Genomic DNA, 27,284 nt, shown 5'->3' with positions numbered 1-27,284 from the left:
ACAGGACGAGCGATGTTGATCAGGGACCTGGACCATATGGATGGTGTTGTGGAGGTGGATGTATGGTGGCCACGTGAAATTAGGTCAGCGAGCATCAGCCGTCATGCCGACCGGGAAGAGAGGCCAAGGGATCGGATTGTTATGACAGGATGGTTCATCCGTCCATTGGTGGCACTTTTCCGCGACCATGATACGGGAGAGCGAGACAGTACGACGATATGACGGAGTTTCTATTGTTTCTATCCCCCATGTCTTTTTCTCTTGTTTTTCCGAATTGATGCATTTATTTGAATTTAATATCATTTGAGATATCTTTTTTCCTTTTTCCTCTTTTCCTTCCCAGCAGCAAGAATACGGCGGATCAGTCGCACACACACATCGATCTCCCGATACTGCGCTGCGGACGACATGTCATTGTGATTGGCTGCGAGAGATAGAATTGTGGGGCCCGCGATGTGCTGGGCTGAGGTGCCCCCCTGTCTCTATCAGATCCACATTTGGGGTTTATGGAACGCCGTATTACTACTACTGCTGCATTTGTGGGAGGACGTGATATCTCATTTAGACTCTGGCTTCTTCTTCTTCTTCTTCTTCGAGGGCTGATACGTGAGACGGGTCACGTGTTCGCCAAAGAGACAACAACTTCTCTCTGATCTCCCATTTGATACGTGAATCTTATTCTTCCCATCCCCCTTCAGGTATCATCGCCATCATTCGGGGCGCCGCCGGTGCACGGGAGATCCAGACCGAGTAGTAATCGGTAGAGAGACGAGACCCAAGGCACCGTTCTTCCATAGCGCCTGCCGACCTGCTGGACCACACGGCACACACGCTTCGCAGCCTTCGGGGCGCCCATCCGTCTTCTCTCCCTCTCCACTCCCGCTCTCCATCGACATTTCACATCACCATTCACCATTCACCCACCTCTCCGACGAACCCTCCACCACATCTCGACTCATCCACCTCCCATCGCTCGTTTCCATCGTCTCCTCCAGATCCCCCCCCAATCGATTCCCCCGTCCCCCTCGACACATTGGCCCTGCCCGTAACGAGGGGGGTCCCGCATCCAACGCTCCCACGTCTGCTCGCCTCGTCCGCCATTCGATGTCGAGCATCTAGCATCCCTCCTCCTCCGCGACCTGCCATTCTCCCACTCGCCCATCATCCCTCCTCGTCCTCCGTCCACCCGCCTTCACCATGGTCCAGGTCCCCATGGCCACCGCGGCCGCGAGCTCCACCACCGTGCGAGCCTCGCCCGCTCGTGGCTCCCACTCCAACACCAACACCGGTCGAGGCAAGTCGGGCGCCCCTACCAATGCGAACAATCCTGCCGCCGCGCCGCTCCCCCTCAGTGCCATGCACTCGGCGCCCCTCGACATGACCAGTGTCGAGCGGAGGGGGCAGGCCACCGCCAGCCGCGAGACCAGCAAGCGGATCCGCCCTCACGGCTTGCAAGAGGCCCCGACCTACCGACCGACCGAGGAGGAATTTAAGGACCCCTTCGAGTACATGAAGAAGATTGCCCCCGAGGCCTCGCAATACGGCATCTGCAAGATCATCCCCCCGGAGTCGTGGAAGCCCGACTTTGCGATAGACACTGAGGTACCATCCCATTTCCCGCGAGGCCCTCTCCAAGGCTCTCTACACTCCTCGGCCCCCATCGCGATGCTAACTAGTCCCAGCGCTTCCATTTTCGAACCCGGAAACAGGAGCTGAATTCGGTTGAAGGGAGTAAGTTGGATCCTCCATCTCCTCTGTCCCGCCCCATCCTTACGACAACGCTCCTTTCGAGATTCCGCAGAACTGACCCCGGGCTTGTTTCAGGCACTCGTGCAAATCTGACCTACCTCGACCAACTCGCCAAGTTCCACAAGCAGCATGGGACCAATCTCAATCGCTTCCCGAGTGTCGACAAGCGGCCTCTCGATCTCTACAAACTGAAGAAGGCCGTCGAGACCCGAGGAGGCTTCGAGAAGGTCTGCAAGCTCAAGAAATGGGCCGAGATTGGTCGTGATTTAGGCTACAGTGGGAAGATTATGTCCTCGTTATCCACATCACTGAAGAACTCTTACCAGCGCTGGCTGTTCCCCTATGAGGAGTATCTACGATTGGCAAAGCCCGGCGTCCATCAACAGTTAGAATATGAATATGGCGGACCGCTCACCCCCTCACCCGCGAACTCGCCCTTGAAGAGGTCGCATCAGCATACCCCGTCCAGCCTACGCGGCGAATCGCCGGCCATCCGGGCCACCGATGCACTCAACGCATCCATGAAAGATGAGTTCGAGAAGAACATGAAGAACATCCCCATGCTCGATACTCCGACGCCTCAGCCGCCCCAACCGGTGACGTCGGGATTTACCCCCGTCAACGCAGGTGGCTTCACACCCGTCAACTCGGCGCCGGCGACCTTCACCCCGGTCAGTTCGAATCGACGTGAGCGGGAGGAGAATGGATACACTCCTCCCCCCCGACGGCCCTTCGACAGCCCTCGGTCCGCCAAAGTTACCCCCGAGTACAAGCCCTCCGCTCTGAGCTCCGCCCCTGTAATTAATGGCTTCACCTCGAATCCGATGTTGAAGCGACAATTAAGCCACGACAGTATCGATTCACGAAAAACAAGCCAGCCTCCTCCGGATGAGAATGAGAATGGAGGACGGCGTAGCAAGCGTCTGAAGAAAGGTATGTAGCCAAGTTTATCTCTTTGTCTCTATTTCCTACAAGGGGAGACCACCTCTCGCGATTCGATTCGCGATGTGATGGTCCCAGGGATCCCCTCTAGTGGCGCCCTCGTCTCTCCCCTCCTCGTATCTCGATTGGCGGGAGCCCAGCCTCGGCTAATGCTTGAACCTGCAGATGCCGTGCCGACCGTCGCTGGTTCGCATATGACCTTGTTCCGACCGACACCACCACGGATTCCAGGAGAGCGCGGTTCGTCGACTCCGGGCGAGGTAAGAAAACATTCCAAGCCTCCTGCTGTCCCCGAGAACCTATGCTCAAACCCCCATCAGAAGTGTGAACATTGCGGGAAGAGCGACGATCGAGGCAATATTCTGATCTGCGAGTCTTGCGACCATGGCTATCATATGTACTGCCTTGACCCTCGCGTCACCCACAAGCCCGACTATGACTGGCACTGCCCCCGGTGTCTCGTTGGCGACGGTCAGTTTGGCTTCGAGGAGGGCGGCATCTACTCGCTCAAACAGTTCCAAGAGAAGGCCGCCGACTTCAAGGAGGGCTACTTTCAAAACAAGATGCCTTTCGATCCCGTCCTCAACTGCCCGCGCCCGGTCACGGAAGATGACATCGAGAGAGAGTTCTGGCGCCTGGTCGCAAGCCTGGAAGAGACCGTCGAGGTTGAGTATGGCGCCGACATTCATTCCACTACCCACGGCAGTGGCTTCCCCACGATCGAGAAGAACCCCCAAGATCCTTACTCGACCGATCCGTGGAACCTGAACATCATGCCCTACCACCCATCCTCCCTCTTCCGACACATCAAGTCTGACATCTCCGGCATGACCGTCCCCTGGCTCTACGTGGGTATGATCTTCTCGACCTTCTGCTGGCACAACGAGGATCACTATGCGTACTCCGCAAATTACCAGCACTTCGGATCCACGAAGACATGGTATGGCATCCCCGGCGCTGATACCGAGAAGTTCGAAGCCGCCATGCGGGAAGCCGTGCCGGAGTTGTTCGAGACTCAACCCGACCTTCTCTTCCAACTCGTCACGCTGTTGACCCCTGAACAGCTGAAGAAGGCAGGGGTCAGAGTCTACGCCCTGGATCAGAGAGCGGGCCAGTTTGTCATCACCTTCCCTAAAGCATATCATGCCGGTTTCAATCACGGCTTCAATTTCAACGAGGCTGTGAATTTCGCACCCACCGACTGGGAACCGTTTGGTGATGCCGGAGTCGAGCGGCTGCAGCAATTCCGGCGGCAGCCATGCTTCTCCCACGACGAGCTGTTGTGGACTGCGGCCGAGGGCTCCGCGACTAATGGGGTCACGATACAAACCGCAAAGTGGCTGGCTCCGGCCCTCGAGCGCCTACGGGATCGTGCAGCGGCACAGCGCCAGTTCTTCTTGGAGAAGCACAAGACTCACGAAGGCGCATGCGTCATTACCGATGTGATCGAAGGCGCCGGTCCCCGATGCCACATCGGTTTTACCATTGACGAGGAAGACGTGCCCGAGGAAGAGTATCAGTGCGCGTACTGCAAAGCCTATGCCTATATCTCGAGATTTAAATGCAACAAGAGCGGCAAGGTGATGTGTCTCTATCATGCGGGTAATTACGAATGCTGCGACATGCCCGAAGAGCAACGGTATGCCGGCAAGAACCACACCATGCATTACCGTCGCACGGCCGAGGCCATCGAGGCGATGTATCAAAAAGTAGCCGATAAGGCACGATTACCCGAACTGTGGGAAGAAAAGGTAGAGAAGACGCTCGAAGAAGACCCCACCCCGTCGCTGAAAACATTAAGAGCCCTACTCAACGAAGGCGAGCGGATCCCCTACGAACTGAAGTCGCTCCCCACCCTCCGGACCTTTGTCGATCGGTGTAACGAGTGGGTCGAAGAAGCCACCAATTACATCGTTCGAAAGCAGCAGAACCGTCGAAAGAATGAGAAGGCGTGGCGGAAAGGAAGCAAAGCGGCCGAGCTCGAAGAACGAGATCGCGAACTCCGAAAGGTCGAGAACGTCGTGAAACTTTTGAAGGAAGCTGACAGGATCGGATTTGACTGCCCGGAGATCACCCAGCTTCGCGAGCGGGCTGAAGCGATCAACAACTTCCAGCGCGAGGCACGCCTCGCCATCTCCAATGTTGTCCTGCGCCAGACACGGGAGTTTGAGGACCTGCTTGAGACGGGCCGAGGATTTAATGTCGATATGCCCGAGATCGAGAAACTTGACAAGATCGTGCAGCAGATGAAATGGAACGATCGTGCCCGAGACAACCGAGGACAGTTCCTCAGCTTGAAGGATGTGAGTGACATGATCGAGGAGGGCATCAAACTGGAGATCCCTGAATACAACGATTATCTCAACCATTACAAAGAGCAGAAGGCTGCGGGCATGGCGTGGGAGGCGAAAGCCAAGGAGCTCATCAATGCTGAGGTCGTTCACTATCCACAGCTCGAGGCTTTATCCAATCAAGCGCAGGCTGCGGCTCTCCCCGTATCCTCAGAGACCCTTGCCGCGGTGGACCAGATCTTGAACAAGCAACGAGAGGCACACCGACAGATCATCTCCTTGTGTGAACGCAGTAAGGATCCAGATTTTACCAAGCGACCCAAGTATTCGGAAGTTCGCGAGACAATGGAGCGTCTCACAGAACTGAACAGCAAGCCCAATGGCACGCTTGATCTCGAGAAGGAGCAAAAGCGACACGAAGACTGGATGCGGAAGGGCAAGAAGTTGTTCGGTAAAGCAAATGCCCCGCTGCATATCCTCAAATCACATATGGAGTACGTGCTCGAGCGAAACTTGGATTGTTTCGATATCAATGCCGATAAGCCAAGATTGCCTGCGGAGCCTGCGTCACGAGAGCCGAGTCCATCCGATGCAAAACTCCACAGCTGGGAGGACCCTCGGTTCAGGGAAGTCTTCTGCATCTGTCGACGTATCGAAGCTGGAATGATGATCGAGTGCGAGCTTTGTCATGAATGGTGAGTTGCTCCCTCTCTTCAAGTTTATATCTCCTGACACGTTTTAGGTACCACGGGAAATGTCTAAAGATCGCTCGAGGTAAGGTTAAGGAAGATGAGAAGTATACCTGCCCCATCTGCGATTGGCGAGTGCGCATCCCTCGAGACGCCGCTCGACCAAAATTAGAAGATCTGCAAGCCTGGCAAGATGAGATTCCTAATCTTCCCTTCCAACCTGACGAAGAACAAATTCTGGAGAAGATCATCAACAACGCTCAAGAGTTCCGGCAACACGTCGCTCCCTTCTGCAATCCCGTCATGGCTACCGCGGATGAGGCCGAGACACAACGCTTCTACCTGAGGAAGATTGAAGGCGCAGAAATCCTCCTCGCGTACGAGACCAACTTCTTCCGCCAAGAGCTCCACAAGTGGTCACCTGTTGCACCGGACCCGCCGCCAGTTTTGGAGTCCTCAAAGAGTACGAGGAAGCCAAGGCCAACAAAGCTCCAAAAACTGATGGCCCAACACGGTGTCGACGATCCAGAGGCCCTCCCTCAGAACTTGAGAACCAAACCCCATACGTTCAAGCGGAAATCCAGCGAACCTCAAGCTGCGCGTCCTCAACCTCTCCAACCTGCCCCTGGACGTTCGGACTCCGGAACCCCGACTTCGCACACCTTCCCTGTGTCTTCAGCCATGGGCCACCACGGCCTCCAGGGTCCCATCCTCAGCGGCTTACACGATGGCTCCGGCCACGCTCACCCCACGCACTATGGAGGATTTGCTGGTGTCCAAGATGGCCACTTCAACATCAACCCGCGCGAGAGCTCCCGCGAAGCTTTCACACCGCACGCCTTCCTCAACTCCGACAGTCTCCAAGGCCCTGGTTTCGGTGGCGTAAGTCCACGGCAATCAGCTATGTTCAACGACCGCGGTTTTGGGGCAATCGATGGGGTGGCGACGCTGGGTGGGGTAGGAAGTCCCATCAGAGATAGTTTTGGAGGACTCGGCAGTTCTCAGGGGTTGGGTGGAAGCACTCCCGCGGGAGGTCAAGACCTGAAGCAGATGTTTAACGATCTGACGAACCAGGCCGATGAGGATGATTCGCAGCCTAGCAAAGGGAAGGGCGAGAATGGGGAAAAGGAACGAGAGCGGGATGGGGAGACAAAGTGGGAAGAGGGCGAGGATATGGAATTATTCTTCGACGGTCCCTGATATCTCCTACCAAGTACGGCGCGGGAGAGGTCCTCACATCTCGCCTCGCTCCTACATACGCTTCTTGTAATTATGCTTCTTCACGAGACGGCGTTTTGGCATGGGGAAATGGCAGGCGGGGGTGTGGAGTCTAGGTTTTTTTGCATGAGATCGCTCAATCTCTTCTTTTTTTTTTGTTTTTGTTTCTATATGCATGTATGTACTATGTACTATTGCGTCGCGTTGGCTGGGTTTTGCTCTTTATCATATCATATCATGGAGTGGAGTGGAGTGGGGATATTTCGACGGACGGATGGGATGGAACTTTTCTTGGTCATTGCTTGCTTGCTTGCTGGCTAAGAGATATAGATAGCTTAGCTTAGCTTAGCTTAGCTTGCTAGATATGAGGTTGGTAGCATGGCATGGCATGGCATGGCATGGCATACAGGAAATAAGACACACATACAAGAGAGAGAGAAAAAGAGAAGAGAAGATTATAAAGACATGAAGATATACTGCATAGTCTGAATTATCGTCTGTCATTTTTATCTTGCTGAAACTCTTAACATGTATCGTGTATACCAAGATTCCCCCCCCCCCTCCTCCCCTTTCCTCCTTTATCTAAGCAAGCAAGCAAGCAAGCAAGCAAAAACAAAACCTCAAAGGGGGGTGTCTGATAACATAATCTAAGACTCTGAAGTATATATATATCTAACCACTTTACTCTACCTTGCCTGACTACTTTAGCTTAGCTTATACCCTAAAGGGAAGTATAAGGTATGTGTAAGTAGGGGGGAAGAGGGGGAGAGGGGGGATGGAGATAGAGATAGGATCGGTTGATGGATGATGGATGTGTTCTTTTGGGATATTTTCTATTCATACATACATACATACAAAAAGAAAGAAGAATGAAGGTAAAAAGAGCCGCGACGCCGAAAAAACGATATCTGCCTATGCTATACCATGATATACAACCCGAACCCGAACATTTTCAAAACACCCCATCAAACCCAATCCGCGCCCCCCCAAAAACAAGAAAAAGAAAAAGAAAGACCAACCTCCCACCTCACACAACCTCACACAACCACCCCCATCCCCTCTGCAATGCAAAACCTCCTCCCCGTAATATTCGCCACCCACCTCCCCTCCAAAGGCTGCAGATCCGTCTCTCGCGAGATCATCGACTCGAGAAAGGCGCGGTAGGCCGGGATGCTTCCGCGCAGCGCCGAAGAATGGAATGGGACATCGATCTGCGGGAGCGGGGTTAGGGCTGCGTTGCGCGTGTAGGGTTGCGGATGCGCGAGGTAGTGCTTTAGGAGGGGTGTGAATGTGGCGAGAGACGGGGGGGATTCAAGAGGGTGCGCGAGCAAATGCGAGGTGATGGATGATAAGAGCGAGAGAGAGGTGAGCGAGCCAGCACATATATACTGTAGATTCTCAATATTGAAATTGACCACCTCGAGCAACTCCCCCGTCGCTTCCGCGATCTGGGATACGAGGTCCTGGAGCTGGGATGCGCTGAAATAAGAGATCTTGCTCGGGTTCACGGCGCACATCGTGTAGTCGCTGCGCCCGGCGGCGTCGCGCGGCACCGCCATCTGCATGGCGAGACCGCGGTAGAAGGTCACGGCGGCGAAGATCTCGACGGGGAAGAGGTGGCCGCCTAGAGCGGCGAGCGCGGCGTATTCGCCGAGGGAGTGCCCGGCGAAGAGGCTGTTTTCTTGGATGAGTCCTTTTGAGGACATGTCTTGGAAGAGGGCGAGTTCCATGAGGGTAAGTGCGGGTTGGGTGAACTGCGTTGCGGAGAGCAAGCCCTGAGGGGAGCGGAAGGTGTAGGAGGGGGACGAGGGGGTGATGGTGGGCAAGAGACGGGTGGTGAGCGGCGTGCCGTCGGAGAGGAGCGTGGTTTGAGTTAGGGAGATGTAGTTCTGGCGGATGCGCTTTCCTTTGGGACCACCGAAGTGGATCGTGAGTTCTCGCGGGTCATTCTGGATGATGTGCGTCAATGCGAAGCCGTAGGTTTCGGTGAAGTAGCTGTCTGCTTGGTCCCAGACAGTTCGTGCTGCTGCGCTACTCTCTCGCAGATCCATGCCCATCCCCTTCCGTTGGGACCCTTGACCGGTGAAGATATAAGCAGTCAGGGGTTGCTCGACCTCTGCTTCTCCCGTCAAGACTAGCTCGTTCGTATCGACCTTTCGAGCTTCGACCCTGATCACTTTCCGGCCCTTGGCCATGGCTACGTGGTGGAAGGTGGCTTGGATCGTGTCATTGGGTAGGACCATGCCCACGAATTTCACACTCCAGCTCCGCACCCTACCAGCGTGATCATCAGACTCCTCTAGGAGCTTACGAACAGCAGCGCTCGTCCACATCCCATGCGTGATGGTTCCTGGCAGATTGACGTATTGAGCAAACACGGGTGAGACATGGATTGGGTTGGTATCTCCAGAAGCATCGGCATAGATTTCATTTGAAGATGGGGCTATCAGGTAGCCAGTCCCTCCAGTCTCGATCGGGATGGGATTCTTGAGAGGGATTGTTTGAGCGATTGGAGTACCATGGCGGTGGAGGTAATCCAAAACAGGGTTGCTGCGCGAGACTCCGGCGCTGTATTTCACAGTCCCGATCTTAACGGCATTCTTGCTCTGGAGCCGCATCATGATATCACCGGTTGATTTGACAATCTCAAACTCCTTCTTGTCCTTGAAATAGCTTGTGCTAGAGAGACGGAACTCTAAATCCTTGTTGAGGAGCTCGGTCTCGGGATCCTCCAGATCCAGGCTTACCCATGGCTTCGAAGTCAGGATTGCAACGTACGTTGGACCATCTAAGCGGACTTCAAAGGGGGCTTCCTGCTTGGTTTCAAAGGTACCCGAGAAGTCCTTGAACACGCCGCGGAATAGAAAGCGAGAGACCACTTCGATCACTGGAGCGTTCTGACGAAGGACCGTTCCTTGGACCTCGACCATTCTACCCGAGTCTTGATTGACAACTGCTGTAATCCTAGACATCGAGAGAACGGTCTCTCCTACCTTCAGTGGGTCTGCACCAGGTACCATCTTGAACTCGTTAGACAGGTGAACAAGATTCAAAAGATTGCCATCCAGAGTCTCGCAGAACAAGGGCTTTGTGATGGCTTTCCATGCCACTACGATAGCATAGTCAATTGGGATTGTTATATCTTCATCTCCCCGGCTTATCGAGGACTCCGGATATCCAACTGCGTTAGCAAAGGTTCGGACTGATTCTGGAGTGATCGTAACTTCATCCCCTGCAAAAATCGTCGAAACACAGGCGCTCGAATCGTATGATTGGTCGTCTCCAAACCACGTCTTCCAGAAGAATTTCCTGATCCTCTCGTTGCGATGGTCCAGAAGCTCACGAATGGGAGCGTTGCTAGCCTCGGGGTGATACGTAAAGCGGAGTGGTAATGCGATGCTCTTGCTGGTTGGAGTTGCCCGGCTCCATAAGCAGAGTAAGATCTCGTTGGCGGCATTCCAAAACTCGACGCTGGCAACAGTAACATACGCACCTCGTTCGCTACATCTCTGTTTCAATGCAACGGAACCATACGTATCGTCGTTCGGGTTTGAGATCTCGACGATCTGGCCAGGGACAGGGACGAATATGTCCTTGATGGGATTGCGCTGGTATCGGTGCCCCCGCATGACGACGTCCGAAAGGAAGAGGACTTCTCGCCAGCTACGTCTTGAGCCAGCAAGGAGATGAAGCCAGGACTCTGTTGAAGGCAGGGGAGATTCCTCAGAGAGTGGAACGCGATATATATGTTTCTCCTCCGTCTCACTGACCATCCACGTGTCAATGTTAGCAAGTGCATCCATGGTGGAGGCTTTATTGCCTAGCCTGGTCCATGGAAAAGAAATGCCCGGAATCGAGCAAATAGTTCCGCCATATGAATCAGCAATTAGATTCAGAATATGACTTTGGTTGATCCCATCCATGATATCCTTGATAGTTTCATCCACCCGGACAGAGTGTTTTGCCGCCACAGGGCCATGCAGGATACAAGTCCTTCCGACATCCCGATCAACAACAGCTTCTAGATCTTCTGACTGCCAAAGCGAGTCCTTCTTAAAGTAGACTTGGAAGTTGTCATCAAGAACAGGAATAAAAGGAACGGGCTTTTGACCCCGGCGTTGGCAGAGCTGTAGAAAATAGCTGACATCTTGAGGTGACATCAATTGATCCCGAATGGAGGGATAGGCTTTCGAGCAAAGGTCGGCCGCGTTGTGAGGGTCTTGGATTGCTACCTTGGCGATGTTCGACCGATCTCTTCGGGTTTCAAAGCGTTCCTGTATGCGACGGATGAAGTCATAGGTAAGCTTTTCGTGAGATTTGTCGATCCATTCCCAGTTTCCCCTTCTCTGGACATATAGTAGCTGGACAAGCCGGTTCAAGACTTCCATATAAGTCATATCATCTAACTCAACTGGATGCCCCTCTGAATCTCTACCAAACCAGACCTTCTGAAAATCTTCGTTGAGTCTCTTTACGATACTCTTCTGCTCCTTCTTCAGGACTTCTAACCGCTGAGTAGGTGGAAGCTTGAAAACCTTCTGGTCCATCTCAGACCAAAACTTGGCGCCACGAGTAGCAAGCATGTGGATCGGTTCGCCCATCTCCGAAATAACGGTGACAACTCCTCCAGCCCCTTCCGGACCCTTGTAGGTTTTCTCCCACTCGCTATTTGGAAGACCTGGAGTATTGACAATGGCAAGCTTCGCGTCAGGACTTGTATGCGCTTCCTTTGAGACCATAATCCTACTCCCAAATAGACAACCATCAAATGGCATTCGTGGGTAGCCGTATTGGAGCGACCACTCGCCATTCAAGTAAGGGTACGTATCGTGGGCTCCTCCAAATCCACTGCCAGCAACTAGGATCAAGTTTGGGCATTTCCTAATCTTCTCGTATGTCCCTAAGATAGGCTGGTGGAAGTCCTCGAAGGAGTGGTGGCCTCCAGCTCGCCCACCGGTCCATTGTAGAATGATGGGGAATCCAGGATTCGCTTTGGCTATACTAATGACGGCTTCGATTGCGGCAGCAGATCCTGGCTTGAACGAAATATGTCTCAAACCAATTGTCTCGATATAGCTCTGCGCAATTTCTGGGGAGGGGACTCCAGCGCCAACAGTTAGCCCATCGATGGGCACACCTTCTGACCGCAGCCTCGCGAGGAGAGGAATCTGCCAGGCAATTGCCTGCGGGCTGGCGTAGATAACGTTGACCGTGATCCCGCGACCCACTGGGATCGCAGTCTCGAGCTGTAGAATAGCATTCTCTAGAGCATCAGCAGAGTGGTAGCCACCGGCTGCTAGTTCAATATGGTAGCCAGCATTCATAGCAGCCGCAACAACATCCCATGGAACTGTCGTAGGCGTCATTCCGCCAATAATGAGCGGAGGCAAGCCCAGGACTCTGCTCAGCTTGGTCTCTACTACAGTTCCAGAGGGGGTTCGGATAAGGCGCGGACCAAAATCTTTGGCCCAGTTGCTTCCATATCGGATCCCATCTTTTTTCTGGGTGAAAAGTTCAGGCCTATATCCTACAGCTCTGCTCACGCCATCAGGCCTGTCAGCTAGGATAACCCGTGCTCCACGGCCTTCTTTGTTGCGATTCGTTAACATCCCTATTCCTGACGCACCACCCGGTCCAAAATCGATGATGTGAGTTGCATTTCTGAACTTCGTGGCAGCCGGCCAATCAATTACCTCTTCCGTGATCATGCGAACCATTTCAGGGACAAGGTTGCTGTCATATCGACTCAAATCCTCACCGGAGGCAGGGTGGTATACTGATATCCGCAAACTTCTACCCATAATCTCTAGGTCCTTGACATCATTGAGAATCGCAGCAGTGGCTGAGGAAAGGTATCTACTATGGAATGGAGCAGTAATTGGTAGGAAGGAATATGAGAAAGTAGGTTTCCGTTTTGAAAACGGGATCCGCGCTTGATCGGCGTCAGGCGCGGCTTTGATCTGGCGAAGTCGCACATTGAGCCCATGTAGTGATAGCGGCGGGCCCGTGACAACGAAATTCTGCGCGTTGTTAATAAGGGCGATCTCGACCCTCTCGGTTGTTGGGAAGTAGGTGTTCGTCTTGTCGATATATTTCATCAGTTGTGACTGCGGCAGATCACGAACGCTCAGCATAGGAGTAGGGACCCCCTCGCCATGATCCACCGAGTCCTTGATCGTGGCCGGTGATAACACCGTCTGGGGGTAAGCCTGCTGACTGCGGACACCGATCCAGAATAGGAGGGTAATTGCGGACCGAGCTATTGAATCGAAAGATTCCCAGGAATCTGCTGCAGCTGTCACCACGGCAGCGACAATGCCCTGGGAATGACCAGTTGTCCCGCTCAGATGTCTTCTGAAGGTACATGGCGTCTCGCCCATAACCTTGCAGGTGACAATATAGTTTAACAGTTGTAACAAGCCAATCAAAGGGAAGCTGTACGGGGCGCTGATGAGAACTTCGGGTTTAGGAGTCGTACTAGGAACGCGGAGCCACTTCAAGATATCGAGATCTCCAGAGAAATTCTTCCGGCATCTTTTATCCCGTGATAAATATACAAGCTGCTCCGCGGAAGATATGAGAAACTCGGCAATCAAGGGCGTGTAAGTCGCATGCAAACTTCGGATATCTTCGAAATACGACGTAGTATTACCCTGGCCGCCGAAAACAGTGTAGATAGAAGCAGTGCCGTCCTCTGCTGCTCGTAGTAAAGCCGGCTTCTTAAAATCGGGCTTACGATCTAAGTGCGCGCAAGCTTTGTAATAACATCCAATGACCTCCTCGTCCTGGGAGGATCCGTCCTCTGAGTTGGCTAGGCAGTGGATATTGTCTTCGACCAGGAATTTCTGCTCAAAAGCTACCAGGACGATGGTGAGGAGCTCAATATCAGCCGGGTTCCGCGTTCTCTTAAGACCGCCATCGGCAACGAAAGCAAGAAACTTAGCAACCAGCGCTTGTAGTGTCTTGGGCTCGTTTCCAGGTTGGTTCAGATGCTCCGAGTACTGGAAGATGAGTTGTGACGTGCGGAAGTAGACTGTGTTGGGTATCCTGAAAGAGAACTCCAAGGCCCCGAAATCAATGGATGCGATGCTAGAGCATGAACTCCGTCGTCGGTAATTTCTTAGGTATGTGTTCATAGGAGGAGAAGGACAGGGCGTGGTCATGGGAGTGTCGCTCCATGTCTCGGAGTCTTCTCCTGAGGAAGAAGACATGGTGAGGGTGTTGATGATCCTGATCTGGCTAACTCTATGGACTTCGCAAGGTCAGGACCAGAAGGGAGGAGGATCATGGATCGCGTTGTTGTTTGTTCATCGATGTTGGACGAAGGAGGGAGTGGGATGGAGGTTGATAAACAAAGGAATGCCAGGTTTCGACCCGGCGTGATCTGGCTCTTTGGGGCCATCTTGCTGAGCGCACCGTAGCAGCTTTGCGTATCATGATCCTTTGAGCATAGATGAGCCTCATGGACATCGTTGGCGGTGGTCAGCAAGGCTGAGGCAATCCCACGAACCGAAACGACGAAGGAATGGGGGCTGGAAGTCAGATGCCATGCGGCACGTGAGAACGCCAATACAGACTATAGACTTTCGGATGGATACAGTGATGGAGCTTACTTAAGCTTCATGCTATTTTCTTGATGTGACAGAGGAAATACTAGTCATTGTCTGGCAATGTCTGCAGGGTAAAAGATTGACAATGAGAATAGTTGTCAGGCGGTGGCGCTGTCGATGTTGGATTGTGCCCCCCCCTGCGCTGGACGGCCGTTGATTGGCTAACAGATGGAGGATATACTGTAATTAAGAGCGAGGCTGTGATCTCTTCTCCCCTATCAGTTTCTGTTTTCTTCAATAAGGATAATAATAGCTGGAGGATTATCGTTTTGCCTCGATAGCAATGATGGATCAGCCCAAGCCACTCGGTTTCAGATCCCAATTGCGCAGTCTGGGGACTTCTTCTTTTGAGACGATGATACGCCGCTCCCTTGCCGTAAGATTTTAGGAGCCTGGAATCAGCGATAAGTAAACCAGCCGAGGCAAGGGTCCAAAAATTCGCAACTCGAGCCTCTTAGACTCAGAGTAACGGAAAACAAATTCATCTGGCCACAAAGCAGAAAAAAAAAAAGCAAAAAGAAATGAACAGAGTGGGACTCGAACCCACGCCACTTTCGTGACCAGGAAACTGTATGCTAAGGAAACCTTAACCTGGCGCCATAACCAGCTCGGCCATCTGTCCGGATTGTTGCGATCGAACTTCTTATTTAGTCATGTACACTACTTCGCTTCTGGCCCTGGGCCCCTCTGCGCGGTCGGGACCGGGGGAAGGATTTTCCGAGGAAAGAGGGTGTTGATTCCAAAAAGGAATGAATAAATAGAAGAAGGGGAGGAAGATGGAGGGGATTAAAAGAGGAAATAAAGGGTATTAAAAAAGATAAAGATAAAACAAATATGAAAGGCGGGTGAGAAATGAAATAAAAGGAAATTTGGCAATCGACTGACTTGCGAGTTATTTGCCTTCCAAGGACAAACAATGTGCACAAAATACAATCCCCAAGTCTTGACAGATATGTATGTAGGAAGAAATACATATCTTGCTTATAAAAATTTACATAGGTATAACATAACACGCAATATAATACAACAGTCCTTAAAGCTCTCTCAAAAACGCCCTCCCAAACCCCTGTGCCTAATGCAATACCCAATCCAAGATAGAATAAGACTCCCAAGCGCCCCCTCCTCTGCTCCGTATCTCTACCCAAGCAGATATCCATCCTCATCAGCCTCGAGCCTCGCACTCGGGTTCAGCATCGCGTCCAATTCCGTCTCCGCAAAGGGCGCCTTATCCTTCGCTACAAAGAGGCAATTCCCCAGGAACCCCTTATTGAAAGCCTTCAGCGCGCTGCGCTGCCGCCGCGCTACCTTCCCCTGATAACATTTGAACTCGTCATCCTCGAGCGTAGCCAGCAGATACTTAGGATGCACCACGATAGCCTGCGCTCCTTTCTGCCCGAAACCAAACGAGAATAGTGAGAGGGCCTTTACGCCGGTTGTTTGGATATTCTTGTTCGGGAACGCGATATGGTCGAATTGTTCCAGGTAGGAGTCGACGTTATCCGCGTTACGATTGCCGGGCACGAGACCCGTTCGTAGGATCTGTAGCCCGCCATTCAGCATCCACGCCCCGGCCGCGCCTTTTGGGTGCCCGGTCAGGTATTTCTGGAATACGCCGAGGATGCGGTTCCCTTTTGTGCGGCCGAGGTGGCTAAGCTGCCGTTGTAGAACGTCGCATTCGTTCTTCTCATTCATGATAGTGGAGGTCCCGTGGAAGGAACACACGTTTAGATCGTCGATCGTTAGGCCCCAGGTTGCGAGGGAGCCGCGAAGGGGCGAGATCTCCGGATGGTTCTTCCAGAAGCTATTTCCGAGACTATCAAGTGCGTCTGCAGTTTGACGGTTGACTTCGTGCATGATATGTGTGGTACGATGAAGTCTATATGCGTCGGCATCAAATCCGGGGTCTGTAGCTTTCATGTGTTCGATCTCGTCTTCTAGGAGCCTAAGTTCAGATACCTCGAATTCTTTAATTAGTGCCTTCCGACTCATGAGCTGTCGCCGGCGGAACTTGATGTCTAGAAATGGCGAGGGGAATGTGGAGGTGGCTTCTGTAGCGTGGACCATGACCCCTTTTCCAGGGGCTGGAATCGATCGGCCGATTTTGTCACTGGCGGTCCCTGTGAAAGCCAGGATGCCATGAATCGGAAGGCCCATGTCCAAGGCCAGCCTGGCAGTGCAAACAATTTGCATGCCACAGCCCTGCGATTCCATAAAGCCTTTGCGACTAGAAGCTGTAGGTCGAGACATCTCCTTGGGGTCGCGCCCAGCTGCGTGCTCCAATTCACTGTTGCTGGTGGCTTTCATGTTTGCAAACTCGTATGAGGTCTGTTGTAGTCAGTCTCCGTTTCTATCCTATTGACAGGACGCTTACATTTTCGTGGATGTCGTCTACGCCGCCAACCAAACACAGCTTTGCCTTGCCACTTGTGATCAAGTCATATGCGTTATCAAGAGATTCAATCGCGGTGGCACAGGCTCCAACGGGTGTTCGGATTGGACCATTCGACGACATGATGAGCATGTTGACCCATGCAGCAACAGTATTGCTGAACGTCTCCTGAAGAACATCTTGAGGTATCGGCTTCTCCATAGAACGGCCTTTGTGGACCTTCTCAACCGAAAGGACGCCTCCTGCGCCTGTACCAATACAGTTGCCGACCTGTGAGGTGTGGACGTATTGATAAATCTCATAAGGATCGGATATACCAGCAGAGAGTAGGGCCTCGACCGTACAAACAAGAACATAGAGCGTGACTCTGTCAACCGAAGCAATTATATCATCCGTAATCCCATAGGTTCGAGCATCCCAACCGCTAGGGATTTGACCTGTAACATCATTGACGAAATTCAGAGCCTTGGGAATCAGTAATGTCGCTCCTCTCTTGAACTTGACAGTGAAAGAATTGCCAGAAGATCCGGGAATCTCCATGATATCCACGTTGGACCCATGTTCTCGTCGAAAAGCCTCTGCAGTTTCCTTAGACGCTTCAAAAGGTTTAAGGTTCTCTTCGATGACAACCTCCTGGAACATCTGCTTCTTTTGTGGATTATATCCATCCCAAAGCTCAGGTTCAATCAAACGAATACCACTGTGGTCCAGAATTTGTTTTTCGTATATCCTCTTGATATCACACTCTTCTACTGGATCGTTCGATTTAGCATCCAGCCAGCCCGAATATGGCTTGCCTTGGGCGGTTCCCGTAGAGGTGTATTTGATCAGACCCATTATCCAAGCCATCTCAACGCACCCCTCTAACGAAAATGTACCGTAAGCTTCCATTTCCCATCTGGTTCTGGAATTACCGTAAGGCCCTAGCTCAGAAAACCCGGCAATGACTACAACCCTTTCGTGATCCACCATGCCTTTCAGGTGGCTGAGTGATTCAAGTTCAGCCGAGGTGGGAAGGTCGGGGAAGCCTAGATCGATATTCGCACGAGACTCAATATCCTCATCATCACTGAAAGGTTCAACCGGTGTTTGAGCAAGGCTGCCCTCCAAAAGCGCTTCTTGAGCGAGAGCTCGACGGATGTCAGCTGTCTTGTTGATGGATTTTCTAATCTGGCTGAGAACATCAGGAAGATCTGGAACCTTTTCGAGTCCCCCATTCAAATCCGCGTATAACGGAACGGATTGACAGATGTCGACTATTGGACATGCCATGAGTGCGAGGATATTGACAGCCATTTCCCGCTGTGAAAAAGTCCTCACACCCAGCTTCTCGATCTCTTCTGCCACGATATCATTTCCGTTCATGAGACCGGTGCCGCGGGTCCAGCCAATTGAAGCTCCACAAATCGAGAGGTAGTTTGACCAACTCTCTGATTTCCATTTGCTGAAGAGGCTCTCTAGGGCAAGTTTGGATTCCGCGTAAAAGCCGTCGCCCCCAAAATTTCCATGATTAGGGGAAAGAGGAAGGATGACATGAGCTGGTCGTGTGTCGCTGCCATATTTCTCCTTGTATCGCTTGATCGCACCTATGAGTTGAATCGTGTTGGTCATCATGATTCGATGCGCAAGTTGGCTCTTCGAATCGATCGTATCGATCTCACGGCCCTTCTCACTGATAGCCGCGAAAGGAATCACGGCATCTAGATCCCACCCCAATCCATCTTTAGAAGTGTCGTAAATATAGGAGAGAAGGGATTCGATATCCTGTTGACTGCCTTGGTTGAAGGGAACAACGACTAGTTGTGACCCTGGAGTCCCACAATTAACGTAGATATTTTGATAGAATCTTGTTGTCTCGAGAGAGAAACTGCTCGTGGTTACGACGACTTTGGCACCTCCACTTAGAAGACCTCGCAGGATCTCAGATCCAATTGACCCTGCTCCCGCACCTGTCAAGAGAACGACTCTGTCTTGAAATCCTATGCCGGGCTCAGAACATCCATCGAGACACTCTAAATATGTGTTCGTCAATTCTTCGTCCGCTAGCCATCCACTTGTGCCCTTCCGCTTGATTGAGAAGAGTGAGGGCTCATCATTTTGAACTCGCGGAACCTCGACGACAGAAATGTTTCCATTCCCATCGATATTGGTCTTCGGTGCCAATGATGGCGTGAGATTCTGATAAACTGGCGGCCTATCAATCGAAGCTGTGCAGTCAACAACTAGCGATTTGATGACCTCCTCAGCAGTCCTATACGTCTCTCCATTCTCCTTGCGACAAAAGGCCACCATATACTGCAAAACCTCAAGCAGTTTCGGCGTACATCGATTGACGATTCGCAAGGTTTGAGATTTGACATCAGGGTCGGCAGCTTTCAAAGTGCCTGTGGTGAGGTCGTGGAAGAGAGTGAGAGCATCTTGCAACGCCCAATTCCACCAAGAGTCGTACACACGAACTTTCCGGATATCAACTATAGGCTTGATGCCCTCTCCATAGACATCCCCATGCTCATTACTCCAAAGATCTAGTTGTGCTTCCAGCTCATTGATGGTATTTTGCGCAAGCGCATAGCTTTTCAGTCCAGCCTGAAGATCGATTTGCAGATGCTCGGCATAAAGCTCCAACTTCTTCTGCGCCAGCGCATTTTGCTCCTCTTTCAGACTGCGCAGGGCTTCAGGATCAAATGCCACCGCAGGGGCATCTGCATTTATCCCCTCGCTCTCATGAATTGATAATCCTGCAGCCGCAGCGTGTTTCTCTGCGATGTCGTCAAAAAAGCGGTGCGCAGCTTGCTCGGTTGGCAGCCGTACAGCGGGCGGCAGAACAACAGCGGCCAGCAAACAAGAATCCTGACGACCCTCTCCAAATCCCCATCGATGATCGAGGTATTTTCGCGCAGAGTTGAGAGAGAATCCGCCAGGCATTTTCGACGCCAGCAATTGCTCGACCATTCGAGATGTCTGCTTTCCCAATCGCCCGCCGAAATTTGACTGGAGCGTCTTCCCTAAGTCCTGAATGACCACCTCCTCTGCTCGATCAGGAACCGTTCCGAATTCATTTACGAGGTCGCCGACTATCTCGTTCTCTAACGTCGATCGACCTGGTAGATGCAGAGCCGTCAGTATGCCATACAATGGGGATTGGAAGCCTGGATATCTGGAGTCTGGGGAACCCACCGCTCACCAAGGACTTGATAGTGCTTGTGGCTGCAATCTCATCGGACGACTTCTTCAACTTCTGCGCAATTATACCTACGATAATTTCCAGCGCGGATATGGGTGCATCGGGCTTCTTTGAAGACAGTACGCCGGCGTTTGTTCGCCCAGGCGCTGAAGGAGGAGATGGCCTAGAAGCCTCCGAGGTTTCGGGCACTGAGGCTGTATATGGCGGAGGGGGGTTGCTCGTCTCATTGCTGCTATCAGAAGCAGATTCTGCGGGCGAACTGTAAGGATCTACTTCATAATAGATTTCCGCGCGGTCTCTGTCTACGCTGAGCAATTGCCGTTTCCCCGAAAGCGTTGCGTCTTGAGCTTCGTATTTCGATTTGATTGTACGCTTTGCCATTACAGTCAAGGTTTCCGAAGGGCCAATCTCTATCAGCCGCTCTACCTTTGCCTGTTCGAGGAGAACATCCTGCGTATCGATCCTGGATTCAAGTCAGACCTTGATGGTGGGGTGCCTCTGAGTTAATTCCTACCATTTCACTGGGTATGCAAATTGATGTCTGTATGTCCATCAGTACGAGTTGTTAGTGGTGCCTTCCAGGACACCATCACTTACGCCAGCATCTCTATCACCATCTCACGAGCCAGCTCCTGGTCGGCGTCTGAATATCCCGGCATGTTGATAAGACGAAAGACGGGCTTCCACGAAACTATTGATTCTTCAAAACGGCCTTCTTTCTCTGTTATAGTACCAGAAAGCGCCTCCAAATCGTTTGACAAGAGTCACCTATCGAGGTCTTCAATGGGTAAGCGGGAGGCATATCTTAACGTCCAACTTGACTGCACACTTTGGTTTCTACTACATGGCTTAATGACAGTGGGACGATACAGCCTCGTCTCAAGTGCTGCTTACGGGGCTAGTCCTCTTCTTTTCTTAGAATAGCCTACACAGTAAGTACAGTCAGTACGTTGGTTCTGTTGTCCAAACAACCATTCCTCGTGGTTTGAGGGAGCAGTGCCCCCGAAGTGCAGGGTTTCCTCTCAAACCCCAGAAATAGCAAGATCAGCAAGAGGCTGACGCCAATTCATGGGCAAATCCTTTGACGCCGCTTGTTTTGAGATTGGCCCCTGACTAGCGACAGGGGTATCGCATAGCCAAGATTAAGCGAGCACGAGGCTCAGCCTCCTGATCCTTCTCCCCTTTCCCCTCAAGTCCAATGACTTTCGCTTCCATTATTATCTGATCGAAGGCTCGATGGAATGAGTAGCTTCGCATAGGATTGTTGTTTATGTTCCCATCTCCCGCTTTGGGAAATTGTTTGCCGGCTCACCTTCTGTCGTGTGGCTTTGAGTGTTGATTCCCCAATTAGTCCAACCTTCTGCTTGAGACCTTACGGAGGTACTTAGACTGCTGTCAGCACCGCTGTTGTCTTGAACCTTTGCCTCGTGTAATCAAAAAGCTTGATAAAAATTCAGCCTCAGGCTTTTCGTTGTTCTGTTACGAGTTTCTTCATCATGGCGTCCACAACGGTTCGAAGATCGATCACTGCATCGGATCCACGCAGCCCCCTCCAGCTATCCACTCTGAAAACCTCCTTTCCCCAAAACCAAATCATCACTTCATTCCAGAACCTCCAAGCCTCACCATTCCAATTCTCACCCACAACACAATTCCCAAGACCCGCCGCGCAATCGCCCATCCTTGCAAGAGCCACACAGTCACCCATCGTCCCAAGAGCCACACAACCTTTCCCCGAGACCCCATATAAAGCAAGCGAAACACCGATAATGCCAGCTCGGCGAAGGAGAAGTTCCAGTCTCGCAAAGTTCCTAGGGCCTCGCAACGTGCCCGGTCTTTGCGCCTGCGGCCAAGGACCCAAATCGGCCAAACATCAGATCCACGACTGTCCGCGCTTCGAATCCGAGCGCGAACGACTAGTCTCCAAAAGCCCCATCGGATGCAGCCCCGTCTCCCCCAGTCCCCGACCGCGGCATTCCGCACCACCACAGAGCCCCACGGAACTGGCGGCTTCGCGGCGGAAGCTGGTTCATGTAGCGAGGAAATGGCGTATGCGAACACTGCTGAGCAAATATCAACTCGCGGTCCAGACGCAGCAGCAGAGCCTGGAGGAGAAGAAAGCGAAGAAGTCTTGCGAACAGATGGTGGAGGGAAAGTAGGAGATGGATGGGTTGGGGTTGTGAAGGTCCATCTTGCGCGTCCTTTTTTTCGGGGAGGCCATTTTGAATACAGATACAGATACCATGTTCCGGGTCAGGTGTTGGGCGCTATGCATTGGGTTTAAAAAGTTAGATGAGATTTCGCCATTGAGAATGAAATGAAACAATTGGTTCATTGCATCCCATAAGAGGTTATATGGTAGTTAACTCATCCTAGAAGACGGAGAAATCATCCTCCTTAGGCTAACCCCAATTTATTGTTTACTCTACTACCTTTCATTATTTCGCATTGGTTGTTGTGATTTATCAAGTGCCAGCAATTGATCTGGTTGTGGTGGTCATTGGAGGACAAGAGTTCTTTCTGTACCTATCTACCTCTCTGATTAGAGCGCACTTCGTCACCTCAACCATTCTCTTCCTTGACTTCCTTTACCCCATAACTATAGCCTCAATCACAGCAATTAAAATAACTGTCTGATCCCCTACAGCGTAAACCCATTTACGCTACTCTTCTCCTTGAATATGAAGTTCCGCTCCTTTCCCCCATGATTTCTATCCCGAAACTGCTCAACACAGTCACCGTTCGTTTTCTCCGCAGTGCGCTACATACAAAGCCCTCCTTCACTTTCCTCCAATCCTCGAATAATATCTCGATTTCCGCTCCCTTAGCACATTCCATCATTCCATGACGCCAGCTGAGGTAGCGTCTCGCTTCCCGTAGTTTGAATATCGGAAATTCAGTTATGGTATAATCACATCTTAAAAAAACACTACATCAATTACTGAAAGTTGGAGGTATCCCTGAGTGATTGGATGTCGGTGCTGAGAAGATCTCAAGTTTTCTACACCTTGCCTAATCACAAAGTTGAATTTCCCAAGCGGTGTCTAGTTGTGTTGAGGGGTGGCAAGCCATGAATAGGGGAAGATTGATGGATAAATAGTGATACAGGGCCTTCATTCTGAGATGTGGAACTGGCGGCTAATAATTTTCTTTCATTTTTCCCTTGTGGGGTCCATCGTCTTCCGGGGCACTCATCTCCGCTGGGGTTCCTGGGGAGCATATACCCTCACCAGGAAGTTCATAGCGAATAACTGTCTGCATATCATGAGACATGTGCATAGAACCATGGGCTGTGGCAGTGCTCGTGATTCCCTGGAATAGAGAGCATAGTTAGAAACTACAATATGGGAAAGTAGTGAGCTAGGTAATACGTACTTGCGATCTTACAGGTATCTTTTTCACGTACCCCAAGTCTTTGGATGAATCTGCCCATGCAAGGACAATTGCATCTTCATCAGGTAGTGCCATATACGACATGGCAAAGAAATCTTCTTTCTTAGTGAGTTCCAGTGAAGTTGCGATTCTTCGTACATCAAGCGGATTCGAATTGAGGTTCACGATCTGATACAGATGTCCTTTGGCGTTAACCATTGCAAGCTCCTTGCCAGAGGGCGAGAAAGTGGCGCACTGAATGCGACTCCCCAATTGGCCTTGGTGACCTGCTCTATCAGTCTTGATGTCACTTTTCTGGCCATTTTCCGGCTGGATCAACAGAGGGCTACCGGAAAGTGTCCAAGTGGTGACGCATATTAAGTTTGGTTCCATTCCAGACCCAGGGCGGAAAATTGCCGACGAGACTCCGTTGTCTTCAGACTCATGTAAGGCAACGTGGTATCGGCATTTTGATTCCTCCTGGAAAGTGTCGAATGGATAACGCCAAGAGTAGAATGAGATTGTGCCATTCTTGAGGCTTCTGGTACTGGCAAGGAGGGCTAGGCCATCGGTTGAGAACGATAATGTTCCAACAGGCGCACAGTCTTTCTCTTTGCATTCTTCATGATAGCGACTATGAAGACGGTCTTCTCGTGGGGCCTCTGAACCAGAGGTTCTGAAAAATCGAACAATAGGCTTGTCGAACCCAACAACGACATAGTTCTCTTTGGGACAAATGGATATGCTCGTACAATACGGCGATTGGGCCATACGGTACTCGACTACCGGAGTTTGGGGTTGTACGAGGTTTATGATTCGAAGCTAGACTCGTGCATCAGTAAAAATTTGGGGACGGATATTGCAAATTGGCTTACCGTAAGTTTCTGCTCTTGCGATTTAATAATATATGCCAGATGCACCTTTGTTAGAGCTGCCAGAACACAAGTACTGTCGGTTGATGTTGCGTGAATAATCGTCGGAGGCGACTTTCCGACATCAAATACATGTATTGACGACTGTGACCAAAAGAGGGCGTATGATGAATTTTGGGATAGATACACTTTTATATCCCTTATTTTCTTGGCTGACTTGCTCCTCGCAGAACCTTTTGACGTTGTAGTCGAGCTCTTTAGGCAAATTTCCTCAAGTCTTTGAGATTCTAGTGTTGTTGATGACAAAGAGCTCGTGTCTCCAGAAACTGCAGGGCTGTCTCTTCTTGATCGTGATATTTTCGATCTCCACCCAGATTTTGGTTTCTCAGGGGTCGCAATTAATGGCACAGGTCGACTTTTGAGACTAGGGACGTTCTCAAAGCAGACAGATCGTGGGGATTGTTCACCCCGGGACTGCCTTGGACCACGAAATATTGTGCTTGGAGATACTAGAGAGTCTGGTGAAATTGGTGCTTCGACTATGGTAGTTTTAATAGCCGGGGTTTCGGTTGATATCTGGATATCAAAGGGATTCCCTCCCTCACTAGAATTAGGGGTTTGACCATCTGGCAGCAACGTGTCGGTCCGCTGTGTATCTAAATTCTGACGAAAGTTAGACAATTGTGGGGATCGTAGAGCCTGAGAAATAGAGCGTGATGGTTCTTGGGGAAAAGAGGCCGAAAATGGAGACGAAATCTGATGAGGCAAATATGGTTCTGGCTCAAATGATTTCTGGCTGCTGCCACTGAAGATGTTGTTATAATTTGGATTCAACGTCAAGCCACTCTCAAATTTTGGTGGCTCCAATCGGAACCTCGTAGGCAGATGTCGTTCCACGTTGATCGTATCGGGGTTAGGCTCAAGGGGCTTTAAAATTTCCCAGGTATTTTGTGCGAGGGATACTTCTCGCAGCATGGTTATGGGCTCTCCGCAATAGATACATTTTGAATCTGATGGCAGCATTATTTCCGAGCCTTCAGAAGGATCTTCCTGCATGAAGAGGGTCTCTTAGTATATTTCAATCATGCAAATGACATGGTCTCCAATAAGTGCGTCTTCATATGGGTCAAGACTTACTGGAAATTTCAGATCCTCCGATGACCTTAGCTGGGAATCACCTGCAAGATGAGAACTGGGACAGTTCACTGCGTATAGCCTTGGACGTATAGCTCTTACCTGAGCTGTGGGATCATCCAGTAAAGAAATACTCCTGGTAATTTTCGACAGGCTATGCATCATTTCCCTATCACTCACACGATGTATCACCTGACGTTCACTTAGTCTTAAGCAGAGGGCATCTGTGGCATCCATTTTTGTCTCGTATTGGTGGGAATCCGATGAACCTCGTCGTTCGAGACTAGGTGTGTCTGGAAGGATGATTCGAAACGTTTCACTGAACGTTGCAATCATATCTACCTGGGATAGATGCTCTGGCATCTGAAGATTTTCAAGAGCATGTAACACAGCATTCCGTGTCCTGGCAGAAGATGATTGAAGGCGCACATCGCGAGTCTCTCGATTCACAGAATACTGGATGGAGGCTGCCACTACGAAGTGGGACACATCTCGAAGCGCCAGAAACTGGGAGAGCCAATCACAAGTAGAAAAGCCAGTTTTGGGTGCTATCGTAGAGACATACTGTGATGAGAGGCATTCGTGAAGGGGATACTATAGAGTGTTAGTTTTACCTCAATAAGTATAACTTTTTGTTTTAAAGGGGCTTTCTGACCAAATCAGAGGCCAAATTTGGCAACTCATATCTCATCTTTGTAGGAAGAGCAAGACCATTGGGCTCAGCTTTTAGAGCGCCAGTGATTTCTCTGCAGATCAAGAAGAGAAAGGATTTGGACCCGGGGTAACTGTCGTGTATTCTCTCTAGAGACCGGTGAATGCGTGCAAACCGCTCTCGGCGATCTTTAGCACGCTGGTTTGAGGGGGCTTTGGGGTGAAGCGTGATGAGCCTGAGGGCTGATAAGAGGAACTCGGGCAGATATTTGTCTCTTAACGATTCAGCCTCCCACAGATTTTCGCGCCCCTCTTGGACGACCTGCAGGATAAATTCTACTGAACGTAAAGTTACCTCCCAGCTGGCAAGAAACCCCAAATACCACCCAAGTGAGCCGACTTGCAGGTTCTCAGAGGGTACTGTCAGACGTTGAAAGTAAAATATCGTGTTTAGTTGAGCAAGCAGAGTAGTCAACAAGTGTTGATACGTCTCCTTGTCGCTCTCGGCATAAATCTTCTCCAGCGAAAAATGACCGAGTAGCTCCAAGATGATGTCGTCGACGTCACTTCGAAGTGATAGGAGCCTCCATGCGTTCCCCAGACTCATAAACAGTGATGATGAGGCTGGAGCCGCCATAGTAACAAGGCGTGACGCGGGCGTTGGCTTCTAGTCTGTCCGCCACACGGGACGGCTCCGTATCTACCAAGCCAAGATATACCACCAGCAGTCGATGGCAAGAGACGCTTTGGGTGATGATTTGCGGGATGAAAGAACTCAGTTGGAAGAAGGCTTTTGTGCCGCCCTCAACCCGGGGCACCACTCCTATTGTTACCTATGGTTCCATGAAAGCTTCGCCTATCGATCCACCTTATCATGTGTGGATTTCAGGATTCCTCAGCCGCATGTGCCATAACCAACCAGAACACCGTTTGGATGTTGGTAGCAGCCTGTTATTCTATTGGCCCATTCGCTGTCCCTCCTCTCAGAGCGAGCTCAGCTCGTACAGTCCGTACTCTCTCGTGCGGTACACTGGTACGGGACATCATTGGATTCTATGGAGGATTTTAGGCTCTCTGGCAAATCAGTACGCAGCGCTCCGTACAACCCTGCAACCTTGCCTAGCGACCGAGTGACGGGGACAGGGGGAGGAGCAGGGCTGACTGACTGGTCAGGGCTCAGGGG

General features: G+C 51.2%; 6 protein-coding genes across 6 annotated transcripts; 2 read left to right on the top strand and 4 right to left on the bottom strand.

Moving 5' to 3' along the window:
• Positions 1–1,197: 1,197 nt before the first annotated feature.
• On the top strand, positions 1,198–6,871 carry M430DRAFT_97434 (hypothetical protein; the record flags this gene model as incomplete). The annotated part of the gene is made up of 6 exons (XM_024870039.1): positions 1,198–1,602; positions 1,683–1,731; positions 1,825–2,682; positions 2,857–2,951; positions 3,012–5,677; positions 5,725–6,871. The coding sequence occupies 6 exons, from the start codon at positions 1,198–1,200 to the stop codon at positions 6,869–6,871; spliced, it is 5,220 nt and encodes a 1,739-aa protein (XP_024723429.1).
• Positions 6,872–7,926: 1,055 nt separating this feature from the next.
• M430DRAFT_48952 (hypothetical protein) lies at positions 7,927–14,291 on the bottom strand (the record flags this gene model as incomplete). Its single annotated transcript, XM_024868030.1, has 2 exons — positions 7,927–13,978; positions 14,134–14,291. 2 exons carry the CDS (start codon positions 14,289–14,291, stop codon positions 7,927–7,929), a joined length of 6,210 nt encoding a protein of 2,069 aa, XP_024723428.1.
• Positions 14,292–15,475: 1,184 nt separating this feature from the next.
• M430DRAFT_216584 (hypothetical protein) lies at positions 15,476–19,990 on the bottom strand. Its single transcript, XM_024864550.1, has 2 exons — positions 16,871–19,990; positions 15,476–16,824 (listed from the first exon to the last, which is right to left on the bottom strand). The coding sequence occupies exons 1-2, from the start codon at positions 19,838–19,840 to the stop codon at positions 15,637–15,639; spliced, it is 4,158 nt and encodes a 1,385-aa protein (XP_024723427.1). The 5' UTR covers positions 19,841–19,990; the 3' UTR covers positions 15,476–15,636.
• Positions 19,740–20,899, bottom strand: M430DRAFT_33877 (hypothetical protein). Its single transcript, XM_024866452.1, has one exon. The coding sequence runs from the start codon at positions 20,451–20,453 to the stop codon at positions 19,944–19,946; it is 510 nt and encodes a 169-aa protein (XP_024723426.1). The 5' UTR covers positions 20,454–20,899; the 3' UTR covers positions 19,740–19,943.
• Positions 20,900–21,470: 571 nt separating this feature from the next.
• On the top strand, positions 21,471–22,416 carry M430DRAFT_33876 (hypothetical protein). Its single transcript, XM_024866451.1, has one exon. The coding sequence runs from the start codon at positions 21,569–21,571 to the stop codon at positions 22,229–22,231; it is 663 nt and encodes a 220-aa protein (XP_024723425.1). The 5' UTR covers positions 21,471–21,568; the 3' UTR covers positions 22,232–22,416.
• A 794-nt stretch (positions 22,417–23,210) lies between these two features.
• On the bottom strand, positions 23,211–26,738 carry M430DRAFT_17297 (hypothetical protein; the record flags this gene model as incomplete). Its single annotated transcript, XM_024863640.1, has 5 exons — positions 23,211–23,384; positions 23,448–24,266; positions 24,320–25,366; positions 25,454–26,044; positions 26,106–26,738. The coding sequence occupies 5 exons, from the start codon at positions 26,736–26,738 to the stop codon at positions 23,211–23,213; spliced, it is 3,264 nt and encodes a 1,087-aa protein (XP_024723424.1).
• Between the last annotated feature and the right edge of the window lie 546 nt (positions 26,739–27,284).

The sequence above is a fragment of the Amorphotheca resinae genome (assembly GCF_003019875.1).
Source record: "Amorphotheca resinae ATCC 22711 unplaced genomic scaffold M430scaffold_3, whole genome shotgun sequence".
NCBI classification, from domain to species: Eukaryota; Fungi; Ascomycota; class Leotiomycetes; order Helotiales; family Amorphothecaceae; genus Amorphotheca; species Amorphotheca resinae.
Note: the sequence above shows the minus strand (reverse complement) of the source record. Positions and strands in the feature narration are given on the sequence as shown.

Coding starts and splice junctions, on each gene's coding strand:
- M430DRAFT_33877 (XM_024866452.1), bottom strand. CDS start 20,453: ATGGCAAAGCGTACAATCAAATCGAAATACGAAGCTCAAGACGCAACG.
- M430DRAFT_216584 (XM_024864550.1), bottom strand. CDS start 19,840: ATGGTCGAGCAATTGCTGGCGTCGAAAATGCCTGGCGGATTCTCTCTC. Junction 16,825..16,870: donor TAGACGACATCCACGAAAAT/GTAAGCGTCCTG, acceptor TGACTACAACAG/ACCTCATACGAGTTTGCAAA.
- M430DRAFT_33876 (XM_024866451.1), top strand. CDS start 21,569: ATGGCGTCCACAACGGTTCGAAGATCGATCACTGCATCGGATCCACGC.